The 17,461-nt window shown below is 43.8% G+C and overlaps 1 protein-coding gene across 5 annotated transcripts in view; it reads right to left on the reverse strand.

The window, feature by feature from the left end:
- The window catches only part of CDC42BPB (CDC42 binding protein kinase beta), a 94,198-nt gene that overhangs the window by 64,985 nt on the left and 11,752 nt on the right, over positions 1 to 17,461 (reverse strand). For all 5 annotated transcript variants that reach the window (XR_014693844.1, XM_084521774.1, XM_084521771.1 and 2 more), the window contains exon 2: positions 1,652 to 1,743. Coding sequence is in view for 4 of the 5 variants with exons in the window: in XM_084521774.1 (XP_084377900.1) it covers positions 1,652 to 1,743 (92 nt within the window). In the remaining variant the exon portion in view is untranslated. The remainder of the gene's footprint in view (positions 1 to 1,651; positions 1,744 to 17,461) is intronic.

Here is a 17,461-nt window from a genome sequence, read left to right on the forward strand (position 1 = left end):
TTCCCATTTCTGTTTTTTACTGTGAACTCTTTGCAGAACTATTCTTGCCTAAAAGCCATGTTCAAATAACATATTCCAGATAAAACCTAACACTTAAATGAAACAACCAACTGATTGTCATGCAGTATTTCTACTACCCTAAGATAACACTTCCTTTTTTTTTTTTTTTTTTTTTTTTTTTGTAACGAATGTTGCAACTCCTGGAGTTCAACATCCACTAGAAAGTGAACTGTTGTTTTACAGGTCAAGACCTTAGGATTTATCTGGACATTTTACTTAAAACTCTCGAGTTCTTTGAGTAGCTATGTCCACAGTGACTACACACAAACTACTTCACACTGCTGGAGAATGGTACAGATTAGGAGATGTTCCTGAAACATTAATTTCTGCCTGCCTTAGGTGTTCACTTTCTTCAAAAGCAGTCCCTGAAGTAGATGAACAGATCCACAGAATTTTAGGCTATTACCAAGTACACACATGCACAGAAACCTCACTGCTTTCTCAACCCAGGTTAAGTAGGGGCCTGCCATTTTTCTAGGTCAGCTTCTGGTCTGCCCACCATACCACTGTCCAACAATCAACTCACAATACCCCTATCCCACAATCAAACCCTTTGCAAATTTTGGCATGTCATGGCCACACCGTGCTTGGCAGGAAAGCCCTGCACAGCACACCCTCCCGTTCCTGACACCAGATGAAGATAAGGAAGCCTAGCCTTAGCCACCGGCAGCAAAGTTGTAATCAAGTGCTAATGGGCCCAAGTGAGCCTTTAATGGCCGTCACTGCATTTGACTTGATGTGGTATTACTTAAAAGAAGCTTCCCGAAAGAAATCTAAATTCCTTCCTTCCAGAAATCCTCTACTTAATCATCTCTTTTGCTGACAGCTACAGCTTTACTTATGTGTACTTAAATGCTGAGAGGTTGCCTTTGAGGTTCTCCAGGAGCATCCTACGCCTCCTAGAGGGGGCATGCTCCTGAATGCTGTGGTAGTGGCAAGCCCTCTCAGATTTGTGCAACTGATGAGACTTTCATTAAGCATATTAAGAAGTAAAGCTTCAGTCCAGGGTCTTGGGCCTGGCGAGTCCTCAAAACACAAGGCGTTCCTATCATCCCAGCATGATTCAACTTGCTGTCCAAAAAAACAGATCCAGCAGCCTTTGATCTTCAAAGATGACAGGGAACAGCCTCTGAGGCAGCCAAATGCGTCTTTCTGCATTACCAGATTGCTACAGAGACAGGCAGATGGGTGGAGCAGCCTCCTCGTTCCTACCATCGAAGCAGCCCAGCTCTGTGTTAAATTATAGCAGTACAGAAGAGTACATATGGCAAGTGGGAGAAGATATCCCAAATTCAGCTGTGCAGCTGCTAGGTGGGACCACCCTGCTCATGCACATATTGAAGAGACACTTGTTTTGCTGCTCTGAAGTCAAAATTAGCTAGTCACATCGATGGCAGAACTGGACACGAGAAACCTTCTTCAAAGGGACCCCCCTTGCAGTACCTTGCTAGCATCCCACATTTGCAAGTGTTTTAATGTATCTGTGTGAATCTTCTGTCTTTAAGACAAATGCAAATTCAACTGCACCAAGAAATCAGATGCACAACTGATAAAAGTTGCATTGCTACAACTGAGAGCAAAATTATCTTACCTCACCAAATGCACCTCTTCCAATCACTTTTATAATTTCAAAGTCATCGCGGTGAAGTTGCATCTCCTTTACCAACTTCGTAAATGGTCTTGCTGTTTAGGGAAAAGAAAAGGAAAACTCTATTAACAAAAATCCTATAAATCAAAGTAATCCATAAAACAGAAATCTGCAGTACGTGCAGTATATCTAGTGCGCTTTTCCAACTACTGCTAGAATGTACAGATAGAAGAAAAACATTCATTACAGAATGCAATTAACATTTAGAATTTAAAAAAAAAAAAAGTTTAATCCTATGAATACTGAAGCTTTTGGCTTATGACTGTATAGATTCCACCTTCTGTTATCAGTTAGCTTATCTACCATATTTATCCACCACCAAGAACTGTGCTGTGAGCCACAACCCAAGTACTCTAGCAGTGATTACATGACCACACAGACTTGACATTTCTAGAGCTGCAATCAAGGAGGGCTGTGCATGAGATAGACAGAAATAAGCTGAAGTTCCCCTATTTTGTGAGCAGAAAGCTATAGATTCCATTACTAAATCACCCTCACATATGGATGGCCAGTATCAGCTTCAGCCTGGGATTCTGCCTGTTTCCATCAAGTGAAAAGTCTTTCAGAAAGAGGTTTTGATTTGCCACCCTGCCTTTCTTTAGGGTTTCATGAGTCAGCAAAGGACCAAAAAATGGGAAAAGAGCTCGTTCATTATGAGTAAAACCCTAAAGAAAAAAATCACGCTATCCTTCGGCTACTGGAATAACTTTCCTCTTAAGCAGAGTTCACCTTCATTTTTCATTTCTTCAGTTACTACAAACTGAAGTCTTAAAAGCCTGCTTTCAGGAGATAGCTGTCTGCTCAAGAGCAATGAATTCTACATAACCTGTTACTTTGAATGATCTTTTCTATTAAAAACAAACAAACAAGAAGCACATTTGCCAGATCTCAGCTAGAACAAGTCTTGAAGGGCTGCAGCCTGAAAGGTGTCCAGCAATTAACTGACCTACACTTACTTTGCTATAGTGGTCCTGCTGGACTCCACATATTTCTCAAAGCATCTAGCCAATACATTCTGCTGTACCTGCAGATCCCATCCATCTTCTCCTCTCTAGCCCCAATTCATAATTATTTCTCACATATTCTGCAAAGAGCATTACTGTTTAGATACTTGTTACAATAGTCATTAATAATCAGAATAAATAGTGAATTGTTAGACCAAATCAATAAGAACGAACAGTGGTGCCAGCTGAATTGTACAAAAGTACGGTGTATATACAAGGAATGCTTACACATCTAATTAATCAAAAAAAATTGTTCTTTTTACAGAATCACAAACATTCCCAGACTAAGACTGAAGGTTTTAAAAACATTTTCCATTTGCACAGAACTACAACTTGTAATTCCACCCAGACTCCCGTTTTACCTCCCTGTGCATTGTGATTATAAACCAATGAGTTAAAAACCAAGCAGATCTCCTATAAAAGAGGGCACTGGACTGCCGGTGTATTTCCGATGCAAACAAACAAACAAACCAAACCTTACAAATGCACAGGAGCCACACAAGTCTGAACTCAGTTACGGATTCTATAGAAAGTCAAAGCATGAATGCCTGAAAATTTGTCCGCACAAACTCACAGCGGCTAATAAAATGAAGAAATACCCTGGCTAAAGAACAGCCATGTTTCTTCTCTGTTCTTGAGAGAACTGTTATTGAAAAGGTTTCATCCACAAGCAATTCCCCTCTCACTGGATAACTTCAGGTTTCTCCAAAAAGTGTGAAATTTCATGAGGAACCTACTCGATTCTCCTCTTTCTTAGGGCAGAGATGCCCACCAGTCTCTCCCACAGGGGATAACAGACTATCATCATCCCAAACCCACAAATCGGTCTAATCTGACATCTGTACAAGGAAGCACCACTACCAACGATCGTGTTATACATCAATTATTTCCAAGGTGGTTCTGCCTCTTTCCCCTTCCATCAGATCAGGAGGGATTGAAGAAATGCAGTTACAGACCCAAAATAAGTGTGAACATTTCATACCCAAGGTACGGATTGCTATTGCAAACGCAGGTCATCAGACTAATTGAGCAGAACACCACCTTCTGGTTTTATTACAATTCAAGGGAAGTAGGAATGAAATCAAGTAGTTTTATTTGTGGAAGATAGTAAGCGATACTTTTTTTTTTTTAATATCCAGTTTTAATGAAAATTCTAGTCACTAAACAGAAACCCAATGTAATTGGTGCAAGTACTTATTAAAAAAAACCTTGCCACTGCAAATCAATTGCAAGTAATTTTCAAAGCAGGCCAACACAAACCTACACAAGTTTCAGCTTGCTGTCTCGTACATTAAAAAATAACCTTATTTCTTTATTTCTTACATTTTCATTACTTTGTCAACGGGTGATGCTGTTATTTTCTAGTTTCCCTTGCTTTGAAGTATACCAAATTTCACCTTGCTAGGAACTGGGATTCAGTTTAGAAATGCATTAAATTGTACTAAAGCAAGTGAAAATTCAATTACTTTTCTACCTTAAAATAAATATTCATTATGTATCAAGCATAAAATGGACTCAAATTCAGGCAAAAAGAAGAAATAGTGACTGCAAAGAAAAAGCACTACTCCTACCTTTCTGGGCACTGGATCCTTCAGTACAAGCAGACCTCTCCCCCTGCCCCTCCATCCCAACTCCAAGACCACAAATCCTAGGCCAGTCCCATTGTTTCCATCTCCATTTGTCAGCGAAGTACCACATAAAATTAATTTAACATATGCAAATGAAAAGAAGTTTTCCTTCCTAAAACAAGTTATTTTTACAGGCTGTTTGTGCACTTCATCAACATTGGCTTTTACTATTTAGGAAATGTTGGTGGTAAGAAACACAACCACTTCAGTGGCAACTCTCTTGGGAAGTTCAGCACCAAACACGAAAAGCTGAACACACAGAAGGATAACACACTGGATAGCACTTCCCCCAAAAAGGACAACGGCAGGTCTTTGTCAAGGTATCTAAGGCTTCTGAAAAGGAAACAAAATTTGAAAATAGAACCAAATTTCCACAGAATCCCATCATCAGAGACCAAAATGGAGTTCAGGCAGCAAATCAGAGCCCAGAGGAGGCAATGAAGCGGTGATTCTCAAACTGATGCTTACTTTATTGAGATCTGGGAGAAGACCATTGTTTGTAGCAGCACGTAGCCTGCTGCTTTCAAGTACTGCATTGCACAATTTTTACCTCTTAGTGAGTGGAATCACAAAATGCTTCCAAGCTGCTTTCCTGCTTCCCCTCAGGACTCCTGTTGTTCACCCATCCAACACACAGATCAGCAGCACGCACAAACCAGGCAAAACTGAAGGAGCAGAAACTTGCTCCACAAAGCGTGTAAGAGCCCCATGGGCTGCCTTTGCCAAAATGATGCCAAGTGATACACCCACCGCTATGTAACTGGTAAAGGGCTTGAGCTTTTCTTTTTACATATCACTATTTTATAAATACTGAACTCAAAGCAGAATTCTCTCCATGTACTGGAAGGAATAATTACATTTTACTGATTCGTTTTGATCCCAATATTAACAGCAGGACTTCTGATTTGGAGCTGATGTAAAACTTTCTGAAAGTATTTCATCTGGGCAAACAGAAGCATTAACTGTACTGGGGGTTTTACTGGCAGCCACCACTAAATTTTGTTATATATACACACTGTTGTCAGGGTAACACTAGCTCTGAGTAATTGCGTGACTTTGTTTATTCACAACTGAGGCTCTAATCAACATTTGGGACAGGCGTTCTGCGTGCCATGTATTTGTATGCAGCACCGGCTTTGCTCTCAAGCTGATTTTGCATTATTGTATTTGCACTTGCTTGGAAGACGGGTGTTTTCCATAAGGCCACACAGGAAAAAAAAAACAACAAAAACTAATTTTTAAGGAGCCAAGAAACGTCTGCTTTCAAGAATTGTATTACAAAACATTAACGGTCTATGTTTTGATCAATATTCACAAATGGAAGCCAAATGCCAACATTTATTTCTTCACTGAAAACCAAGGTATGTACGAAAGGCATAAATTCTCCACCCACAAACAAATTATATTCCAATCATTCTCCTCTTTGCCTGATAGATGGGACTAGGATGTTTTGTTTGCGCAGAAAGGAAACATCAATTTGAATAATTTGAAAATGTAATTTGAAGCCCAGTCATAGGTAAATAGCTTTGTGATTTAGGTCTCTTGTGTAGATCTACACTGCAGTCACTTTGTGTTATTCCACCTGACAGAAGACATTTCCAGGTGGAATGATTTCCGAAGGGCCAGAAGCTGCAGGAAAGGACAGCAGCGATGATGTGATGTGACAGCCAAGGTGCTCTGTGCTCTGCTACCACCACCAAGGTCAGAAGCACACGCAAGATTTCGTTTCCAAATGCAGGTTCGGGGAAGGATGGTGCAGTACTGTCAACATCCTGCTCAAAAATAATAGGGCAACCTTCTCCAAGCTAGAATGTGGTTAAAAGCAAAAAGCATTGACATATGTTTTGGATTTGTACTTTCTGTTCAGATTCTGAACTGTGTAGACTGTGTTAATAATTTACTACCCAAAATCAGAGCAGCTTGTACCTTTATGTTGGAGCGGACAACAAAACTACCCTGGGTTTGTGATAACTCCTGCTTCAGTGGAGTAGTCCAGCAGCTCTGATTTGAGGACTGGTGCATGTTTTGTTTGGCAGTGCAAGATCCCAGAAATTCAGACTCACAAAAATCACCGAGTAGAAACTGCCAAATGTTCAGGAACATCTGATGTTTTGTTATCATTGGCAACCTCAAGCTTCAAATAAATGTGACAACTGTAAGGAACTAACACACAGAAACACAGGACAACTCAGGCTGAAAGGGACCTCGGGAGGTCTCTAGACCAACCTCCTCACTCAGGTCACAATCTCTATTTACTTCAGAGCAGGGTATGGGTATGCTGCTTTTTTTTCTGGTCAGGTCTCAAACACCTCCAAGGACAGAGATCCCACAACCTCCCTGGACAGCCTATCCCTATAGCAGACTGCCCTGCACCAGAGCTTCGCAGTTCAGAACTGATCTTGTGAGTGCTTTGGGTTTTAAGCCATTATATAACGAGATGATAACGTTCAGGTAGACCTGCCCAGAAGGCATGTCCAAACCATCTGTTCCACAGAAACTCATCTGCCATCACACTCCCTTTATCTACTCACTCCCTGCACAAAACATCACGGTAGGAAACCGTGTGAATTGCAAAATATTAATGTCAAAAAAAAAACCAACAACAGAAGATGTCGCAGGTAATTGTCTGTGGAGCCACAGTGCCATCAGGCAGATCCAATATTTCATTTAAGATGCTTTCTTTGGAGAAAGCACATGAAAGAGAAGCGAGTTTTACCATCTCCCTCCACCACCTCCTAACTTAGGCTCTAGAAATCAAGCAACTCGTTTGCCCTTTGTGCACCCTCCTCAAAGCAGCAGCATTCCTGTGATATTGCTGCTAAAACAGCAGGCTGACAGGTTCAACAAGTTAGCGCTCGTCGACCTGTCTTGAGAGATACCCACACCCAGGTAGCCCCAACCAGCTTCCCGGGGCTGATAAGTACCTGCCACAACCCACACTTTCGCCTTTTAAAGCAGTACCATCCTCTCGCCGCTTGATTGTGTGATTTTCCCTCTATTTTAGAGGTGTAAATTTCTGCTAATTCCTCCATCCTTTGTTGACTCCAGCCTTCGTTTCTTCCAGTTACAGATCCTTGCCTCCCTTTTCCTGTGCAGTGTTTCCTCTTATCAGCCAGCCCTGTGAGTGCCTTTTGTCAGGCTGCTTTCCTAAGGAAATACGGTATGCGAGCACGCTGCTTGGCAATCCGAGCCCAGTCCTCCTCCTCAGCAACTTCTGATCCCTGTTAAGACACTTAATGAGGTTTGGTAAAGGGGATATTAACTCATCCGAAGATACCAAGTTCTATAAACACCAGTGGTGATAGGAAAGATGCCCACAGTGTCATCCCACGATGGGAAAGGCTGCCGCAGGTGTACAGCTGGGCAATGAGCACACACTGAGCTGCAGAGCAGACACACCTCGCTGGCCCTGGTCACGGAGAGAGCTATGGGTACCACAGGGGGACACTGACACATCGGAGGGAAGGAAAGGAGCATCAGGAAAGGGAAGGCAGTACAGTAGGAAGGGCAAGGAAAGGAGGTAGATCGCAAATAGATGGGAAGCCCAACTTGTGCTGTACAAAGCTCTGCTCCTTACAGACAGAGGTGGCACATTTTGTGTTCTCTGCCATTTTCTGCTGGGCGTTTCACCCCTGCCATGCCCTCCCTCCCTCCCACATCTCTAACACACACACACACACACATCGCTTACTCTGCCTGGCTCCAGCTCAGTGATCTGAGCCTTCATCGCTCACTCAACATTCATTAGCCAAACAAATCCAGTGGTGCAAGACTTTGGTTATCAACGAGCACAAGCTCCACTGGATTGAACACCTGCGAAGCGAAGCTGCTTACCCACGGTGGGGCATTCACAGCCCTCACAGGGCAGCCTCCTGCTGCTCCGCACGCTGCCAGGCCCCTCGGTCCCCCAGCAAGGCCACCAGGACTTGGTGAGCCTGGCTGGGCAGCACTTCGTCATAAATACCTGTGCTAACACATCAAGGAAGCCTGAACCTCCTTGAGGCCGACTGCCAGTACTTTTCAGGAGAATTAATAAGCGGTGAGTTTATTAAGGAATTTAAGATTGGGTTATGAAACTGAAAACCAGCACACAAAAGAAACTCTTTCCTGAAGATGGAGCGCACAAAGTTACAGGGCTGTAATTAGGGAGTTTGCTTTGTTTTCCGAAAGGCTTCCGACATACATAAAACAGAGTGCTTGGACACCTGCAGTCAGGTACCTTGGTGGCACCTGGACTGATTTGGATTACACAGTCACATGCAAAATCCTCAAAGACTTAAATGGACAAAACAGTCATCACTTTGGGGCATGAACCAGAACTGTGTGTTGCAGAGCTTCTGTAGGATGCTGCAGGAGGGGCTTCATCAGTCACAGCACTAATCCTGGCATTTAGGGTTTGTATACTCGTTTGGGATAACTATCTACAAGAAAGATGTAAAGGTTTTCGCTTTATCCTCCTTGCTAAAGGGTAATGGCATCGGGAAGTGCTCTGAAGAAAAAAACAGAGCAGCAGCACTGGTCCTGATCCCATTAGTATCACTGCACTTGCTGGCCGAAGAGCCAGGCATTTACCTTGAAACCTCACCCGTGGTCGCTGCGATTCATTCAGCGCAGTTTTTGTGCGGCGAGCCCCAAAAGCAAGCAGCACATAGAAGGGCTCCACGGGCAGCAATCGCTCCCACTGCCAGCTCGCTGCTGAATGCCACCAGGAGCACTTAGGAGCTGGCTCGCTGCCCTGCTGGTCCATTCACCGCCTCTCGTGCTTACAGGGGAAGGACACCAAGGAGAACACTCGAGGTTTGCACAGACGAGTACCGAGGAGCACACCGAGGTCCAAGTGACGGGAGGCACTGCCAGCACCACCCCTGCCAGCGCAGCCATGCTCCTCGGAGAGCCAGACAGCACCTGAGCTCTCGCAGGCCACAGGGGAAATACACCCTGGCTTACACGTGCAAGAGCAAACACCCAGCGACCGTCTGCTACAGATATATAGAGAGAGATAAAGGCAGTAGCTCACCTATGGAAAAATAACGGTCAGGTAAAACAAAAACCCCACGCAAATCAGACCTAAAGGTAACGGCATATGCCAACACTACAGATCAGGCAGGGGTCTTTCCAGTACCAAAGTTTACGCTGGCAGATGGAACTGTCAGTGCTAAGACTGAAGAAATACGTGGTTGGGCAGAGCATTTAGTTTGGGAAACCTAGAAGAGACTTCACATCCACAAAGGCTTGGTGCAGCTTCACCATGTGTAACACGTATCGGGGCACAGACAGACCTTTCTACACCGGGTGCCACATTCCAAGCAATGAAACCTGCACCTGCGTGAGTAATAACCAGGGCATTTCAAAACAAAACAAACAAAAAGTCAGTAGCGTGAGAGACTAAGGCCTGTCCCAACTCTCTTAGGAGAATTATAAAGCTCCTGGAGAAATCATGTTCCTGACTGCAGTCTGTAGGCCCACCTTTCGCATCTCTTTCCAAGCTTTGGCAGTTTGGGAGAAGGGAGGCCCTGCTGCCCCCCTAACCTTTGGCTGAGGGTCCCAGCTCTCCCAGCAGACAGATGGATCCGCGGGCAGCCTGTCGGCCTCCTCAGCCTTAGAGACTTCACCAACTGATCTGCTGTGCAGCAGCCCAGTAATGTCTGCACGCTGTGATTTTCTGAGGAGACTGAAAGACTGCATTTTGCTTCATACTTGAATTTCATGAGGTTTTCAAGCATGGTGTTTTCCTTCCTTTTAAACATTGTAAAGAAATACGAGGAAAAGATCACCATTCCACAATAAAGTATCTGCTCTGCTCTTAACCAGCTGTTAATACCAACACCTTCTTAAGCTTCATCTTCACTTTGTTTTCCTCAGGAGGATCAGATCCAGCCCAGAAAACACACGCACGCCGAGTCACACAGCTCTCTGAATGAGCCTTTCCCAGACACTAACTCCCTGACCTCCCAGACGTCTGAGACAACTGACAGGGGGAGTTGCACGACCGCTTTAATCCAGAAAACCCATTCTGCCGCCGGAGGAGTCCCTCCTTCCCACCAGCGCTCTGCTTTCATTGCCTGGCTCATCGCAGTGCTCACGTGGCACGTCGAACCAGGAAACGTTTCCAGGCGAAAGCTGCCTTGTCCATCCATCCCCTCCTGCCCCCTGTGACTCACACACAGCTGCAGCACCAGCGGCAGGCCGCAGGAAGAGGCTGCGGGGACAAAATGGCCTTTTTTGGGTACTCCAGGCTGCTCCCGGCCACCCTGCAGCACACGGGGACGGGGTCTTCCAAGACGCACGTCAAAACGCTGTAAGGAAAGGGCGACAGCAAACACTACAGAACACAATACAGCTTTATTTGTTTAGGTACCTGAATGGTGCTGCGCTCCGAGGCCAGATTTTGCAGGTGCTGGGAGAGGCGATTGAAGCTGCAGCAAACTGAGATCGCATACTGAAGCTCAGCAGTAATGGAAAAAAATGTTTCATGTTTCGGTGCGAGCAACTAGTTCCAAACAGTAAAATATCAGTGATTCAATCTCCCTCATTCCATAACAAAGTTGTAAATATTTCTAAAATCCACTGATTTTCCTGCATGATGAATGATCTAAAAAGCAGTTAAGAGTAAGTTTTGTAGAATACTTTGTAGGTTATGACTACTCAGAAAAACCCTTTGGCATTCTCACTTATTTTTCTGATGGTCTCAGACTAAAGATTAAGAAAATCTCAAATTTGAGCTTGCCCAAATTTCAACGGTGAGTCTAACTAAATTGCATCAGAACCCAGTCTCTCACACACCCTCCTAAGAAATAAAAATTCCAATCTGATGACCACACTGTGATAGAAGCTTACACATTCACGTTAAGAAACAACCCTTACATCATCATACAAGCAAAGTTTGAGCTCTCCAACTGCAGGCTTTATTTCATTTTAAAGGGAAAATCTATCATGACAAGGAGCATTTTATCAATTATTATTTACAGTAAATATACTTATCGCTTGTTTTCTCCAGATATACACAAGCCGCTCTCAAGTAACCAAAAACTTCACATATACATTATATAACAGCAAAATTCATACATTACTTTGGTTCTCTATCATGCCACCTCTCTTATTATAAAGGTTTGACATTTCTATTAATAAGCTCTTCCTGACAAAGCACCCCCACACACACATTGGCAGTAACAGAAGAGAAATCCACCTTACAGGTACCGCTTTTCTATGCCTATAAATTTAGAGTGAATTTCAGATGCAGCTCAGTGCAGTTAGTGAGGCAATCCCAGAGGCCTGCACCCAGAGGGGCAGTTGCCCAGCCCTGCTCTCCTCCCCATGTTAGCTGGAACAAATTTGGCAGGTCAGGGCTCACCCATCTGATTCTGCTCCCTAACCCAGCAGAAAGCTGAGCTCCCAGGAAACATTTCCAGGTAGTTGAGCAAACTGAATTATCACTGCCATTCAGTGACACCATTGTATAGGGTCTGGGCCAATACAGCAGGACAAGCAAGTAAAAGGAAGGGTTGCAGGGTATTTTTTCAGAGGTCATCATCTGAAATAGCACAGTCTGAGATGAGCTGAACCATCCTTCCATCCAGCAGCCCTGGCACTGCATGCAAGGCTGGGCGAGGGAGCAGTGGGATCGCAGTGACCCTTTTTGCCACACTTCAGTTCTCACCCAGACCAACACAATCATCAGGGAAAGCAAAGACCCAGGGGACGAGGCACCAGATCCAGCTTTCAGTGCTGCAGAGCTACACCTGGTTCGGGTTGGTTTTGTTTCTGATGGCTCAAGGCCGCTGTGCTATCACAGAACCACCCTGACGTGCCCTCCAATACAAAGAGCGCAGACGACAGCACCTCGGTGAAGCACAGGTGTGGCACAGCTTTCTGGTCCTCCCACTTCCTTCACGGCAGCAACGTTCAGGACATTTTCTCCAACATTACTCACCCCGGTTCAGAACGTCCTTAGAACCCCAGACCTCATTAAGAGGTCAGTGGAAGTCAAACTTTTGCTGCACGCAAAGGCAACAAAGACGTGTGCCAAGCAACTGCTGGAGCCAGGGGCGAGTACCTCAAGTTTCTCCAAAGCAGAGAAGAGGGGGATTACCTTTAAATCTGAGGAGAATACTAAAAAGTCTCTTGCTAAGACTTGCTTTGCATTGTAGTGAAAGGTTCAGAGAGGCTTTTTTACTATTTATAGATAGCTTTTCTTCTTCACCTGCTTTTTACACTAACCCCACAGCCCAACATGTCCTCTGTGGGACAGAACTCTGCAACCGGAGCCCTTCTTGCTCTGAAGCACAACTGGCCAGTATTTAAGCTCAGACTGTAATGTCTCGCTGGTGGCAGAGCAACACAAACCCCAGGCTCTCCACGCTTCCAACACCTCTGTCTGGACGTGGCAAAGAGCACCAGTAACAGCAGCGGAAAGGGGTGAGCACAACTCTTCTAGACTTACAAGGCACGATGAAAACCCTCTCTGCATCTTTAAGCCTTAAGATGCATTCCTCTGACACAACACTCCTATATCCTCTCCCCCCAATACTATTCTCCCCCAAAGAAGACAATATTTATCTTTTGTAAATAATATCAATTATTTGCGTAAGTTACTTGGGATGAGCACCACTTCTGATTCCACCAAGCACCTTTTCCTTAATGTCCAATTCGGACTCGGCACGTTTTAAAGCTTGTCTACAGCTATCCCCAGGCATCCCATATGCTACAGGGAAGACTGAGAAGCCTGGATATCGCAGGGAAAAATTAATGGAAATACATAAGGAGATGCTACATCTGGCTTTAGGTGTTGATCTCCAGGAATGCAGGTGGACCACTAACAAACAGTACAGGGGTTTTTAGTTAAGTGCTCATGGTTCAAAAAAGGCAAAAGTTGACAACAGAATATTGAGAAGCCTGCAGAATTGTAGGTTTTATTTGTTTTTGTTTGTTTCTGAATACTTGTTAAAGAGCTCTGAAAGAAAACATTTTGGATAAAACATTAGACACATCCCATTTAACACAAGCTCAAAATTTCTCATTGTCCTTTAAACCAGATAGGCAGAGAAATCAAATCCTGGAGTTAAAGTGAATTTTTTTAATCTGACTGTCTTAGAACTGAAGAGCTTTACCATATCATACATATGCAAAGCCTACAGAACAAGGATCTAAAGAGAAGAACACCATGCCTTGTTCAAGAGACATTTCAGAGTCCCCAGGCCTTCTAAGTTTAGCTCTCTCTAGTACAGTCAGGAAGATTTTCTTTCTTCTCTACCCCACACCGTGCATTTCTGGCACCTACCCCCACACAACTTTCTTCTTCACAATTTACACGCAATACACTGAATAAACTTTCCTTTTATAATGCATGTGCCAAAAAAACACAGACTTTTGCATTTTAGTGTTTTTACCCGTCTTTTCTTAAGATCTTTGCTGTGTTATCTTTCAGGAATTCTCCATTCAGTCTCATGATTTCGGTCAGTCTCTGAGCAGGCTGTCAGCCCTCTTGCTTGTGTATGCTTGAAGCCAGTAGGAAACGAAAATCTGTTTGTCGTCCTTAGCTGATACCAAAGTTACATCCGTTAAAAAAGGAAAAAGAATTTCAATCATCGCACTCAGCTGTAAATATTACTTATGCCATTCCTTTATGCCTTGCTCCTCACCTTTTCAAGGCAGACCTATTAATTAAGGATCAGCCCCACAAGCTTTAATGACAGAAACAGCATCTGAAAGAACATTCTGCTTCTAGCTTATCTTTTCAAATGCCACTTTTCTGTTTTCAACCCTCCCCTTTACTTGAATTTAAAAGATTGTTCTCATGGCTTCTTTGTTTAGCGAGCACTGCATCCCAAATCCTTTTGCCCTAAGATTTATTTCCACACATTTAAGCAGAGAATTGCCTTGCCATCCCCACTTACAACCCATCTAGATTTGGGTTTGATCTTGAAAATGCAAAATCAGGTACTGGATGTCCAGAACAAGCCTGTGCTAGGCTGGTAATCTCAAATCTTTATTTACACTGCAGTCTTTATTTTGGTGGCTCTCAACCTCTTCATTTACAAACAGTTGAAAATAACAATCCAAACCTTGCGTGCTCCAGTGCAGGAGCAGGGTGAGCACCTGCAGGTCAGCACAGACGCAGCTGGGGAGCCCTACCCGTGTAGCTGGGCTCACAGAAACATTTCCAGAGTAGGAAACAGCACAGACACATTAACTTCCTTCCAGAGATCTGACAAAGACTGTGGGCTCCGAGGAGAACATAAGCAGAAGACAAGACCACAAGCAGAAGAACAAGAAGGAATTTCAGCCAGTCTTCAAAATATTTTAAAATGTTGTGAAGTAAGGGCAAACTAGCATAGACACTGAAGTCAACTATTTACGCAGAGAAAAACCAAATGGTTGGCTTTCTCTTTCTTTATATGACATTTTAGCAATACCCCATTCCTTTCCCCTCTTTTTCCACACGGAATTTAATATTTTCCTTTACTAATTTATCTCCAATGTCATCTAAATAAACCCTGGCTACTTTGCCCATTCAGTGATTGTTTTAGTTCTTAAGTAATTTTTTCCACTTGTATTGACTCACTTCAAGAAAGCATTCAGTCCCAAACCACAATCTTCTAAAGATTTTCAAACTTTGCAGCCCTGATACTGCAGCTCAGGCTCTCATTTTTGATGCTAGCGCTGCGGAGCTGAGGCCACGTAACCCTTTTGTTCCGTAAACAGATCTGGAAGTTTCTAATGGAAAGAAATCTGGAAGAGGTATAATCTTTAATATTTTATTTTTCCATCTCTGTGATTCTCAGTGTTTATACCAGTTACCATCTCCTTTTTTACCCTACGTGAAAGAGATGCACGGAACTGCTCATCTGGTAACACGCCATCCCATCTGCAGGTTGCCACTGCGAATCCAGCAAGGACATGAGTCTCACCAGCGCTGATTTCAATCTGTTGACAGTTTCACAGCTTTTGAAATAACATAAAAGCTCCAATCTCGCTCTTACAGACAGGTACATACCACAAGGCTATGACACTGATCTCTGAAGAGATACCATGGCACACTGAGCGGAAGGAAGAATGGACTTATAAAGCTCATCTTTGTTCCTCAACCCCCCTGCAAAGGACTTCAAGTCTTGAGGACTACTCTTCTGGTAAAGCTTATACTCTAGCAGCCAGGCAATTTTTACTTTTATCGTAGCTTCTTGAAGCTTAAATCTTTATCCTTTATAACTTGATTTTTTTTTAAAAAAGTTCCTATCAGCATCATTTTAAAAACCTAGCTCTATTAGGTCTTTAAAAATAAGCACCAGGAGCAGCTGTGTCGAACTGTTCCATGAACTGTTTCCTAAGAGCTGAGCAGTTTGTGTGCTTGCTGTCAGCAGCTTACCCCTGCCTGTCTGCTCAGCTTTATCTTAAGGGAAGAAGGGACGCCAGGAACATTTACAGCTGTACTGCGTGAAGTCAACATCTAAGAAGTTGGTCTTTTCTGAAGGACTGCCCTATAAGAAACGCATTTTCAAAGAAATAAGAAGTCATTTTGGTACCTCAGCCTTGTTACACGAACAAATCACAGCACACCAAAAAACCTCAGAAGCCTAGTAAGAATCTTTCAGTCATTGCCTATTTCTGAGTACCACCGGTCTCATCTCACCCCTTCAAAGTCTCGTTTATCAGATGGTTTAGCACATCACCTCAGTTTAAGATTTTCCTTAAAGTCCAGACCACCTGGTACTTCCCAAAGTGATAAAGATGGTTGGGCTGACCACTGTTTGTAGCATATTGACCCACAGACTGAGCGTGCTTTCCCCAGCCCTTTCTAATGGAGGTACCTGCTTATTTTGATTCTAACACTGCAATTTCTCATTCAAACACTCCGACTCCTCAGCAACCTATTTCTGGACAAGTGTTAAAAGATTGCAAGTAGACAGCGTTGATTTCCTCTTCCATGAATTGTTACACACAGCTAAATTTATTTCCTTGCCAACGAATCATTTACACAAAAGCCATAACAACGCTCCCCACCTAAACCCCTCAGAAAATAGAGAGGACGGCTTCTTAAGTGTTATATGGGACACGAGGGGGAAGGGAGAGATGAGGGCAAGGAGATTGGAGTAAGAAGTAGGTCTTGCCCATGCTTCTATCTTGCAGAAAGATAATCCATTATCTTCCACCAGCTGTCACCCATTTTAGAGCTCCACAGAGAGCTCTGAAGATGAATTACTGGGGCACATTTGCCAGGGAAGTCTTTGTATTGTTTTTTTCTGTGGTGACCACGCACGCACTCAAAGTAAGAGCCATCAGCACCAATGTGTGATGATACAATCGGCGAGGCCAAGCACGCTTACAGCCATGACATGAGCGTGCGGGGCTGTTTCATAGACATCCCTGCAAGGCAGCTGCTCTAAATGCAAAGAGTAAACAAGAAATACAAATTCCCAGCAATGAAACAGAAGAGGAAATCAAGGGCAAGAGGGGAGGAAGATGACATTTCTCAGCAGTTTTATACAGCAAGAGCTGGCACAGAAAACGTTATTGTCATTACTTCACTCGTGTTTTTCCCCAGGGTATCTGCACAGTGTGCAGGTACATCCCGGCAGAGAAGCTGTACATTGAAACTGGAACATTGCAAACCACTTCTGTGCATCAAACACGAGCACAGCTGAGAACTGAACCACGGCATCTGAAACAGCCACACAAGACTTTTAAAAGGTTCTTCTAGAAGATTAACACACAGCATCAATTGCTCACATCCATGCACAGCCCCTGCCCCAGAAGGGTAATGGAGCATCACATCGCAGCACGCAGCGCCGTCAGGGAATGCCCCCGACACCCACATAGCGCTGATCGGGATGCCTGCCAGGCTCCCAGGCACTCAGGAACCACGGGTATTTTGAGAAATCCCGTCATGTTCCTGTGAGCTGGGGAAGATTCCCAGCTGTAAGCAACCAACTCATAAACATGGACATAAATTCATTGTATGGAAAGTCAAGCATCACTTAGTACACTCCAACACCACTTACGACACACTACTAATACAGGAATCAGTTCTTGTTTTCTGTCTCCTTTACACATTGTTATCCTTCCCACCAACAGTACTTACCGTGCTATTTTCCGTACAGTGATATGATTTTAACACTGAAGCTGTT

Source organism: Aythya ferina (assembly GCF_964211825.1).
Source record: "Aythya ferina genome assembly, chromosome: 5".
NCBI classification, from domain to species: domain Eukaryota; kingdom Metazoa; phylum Chordata; class Aves; order Anseriformes; family Anatidae; genus Aythya; species Aythya ferina.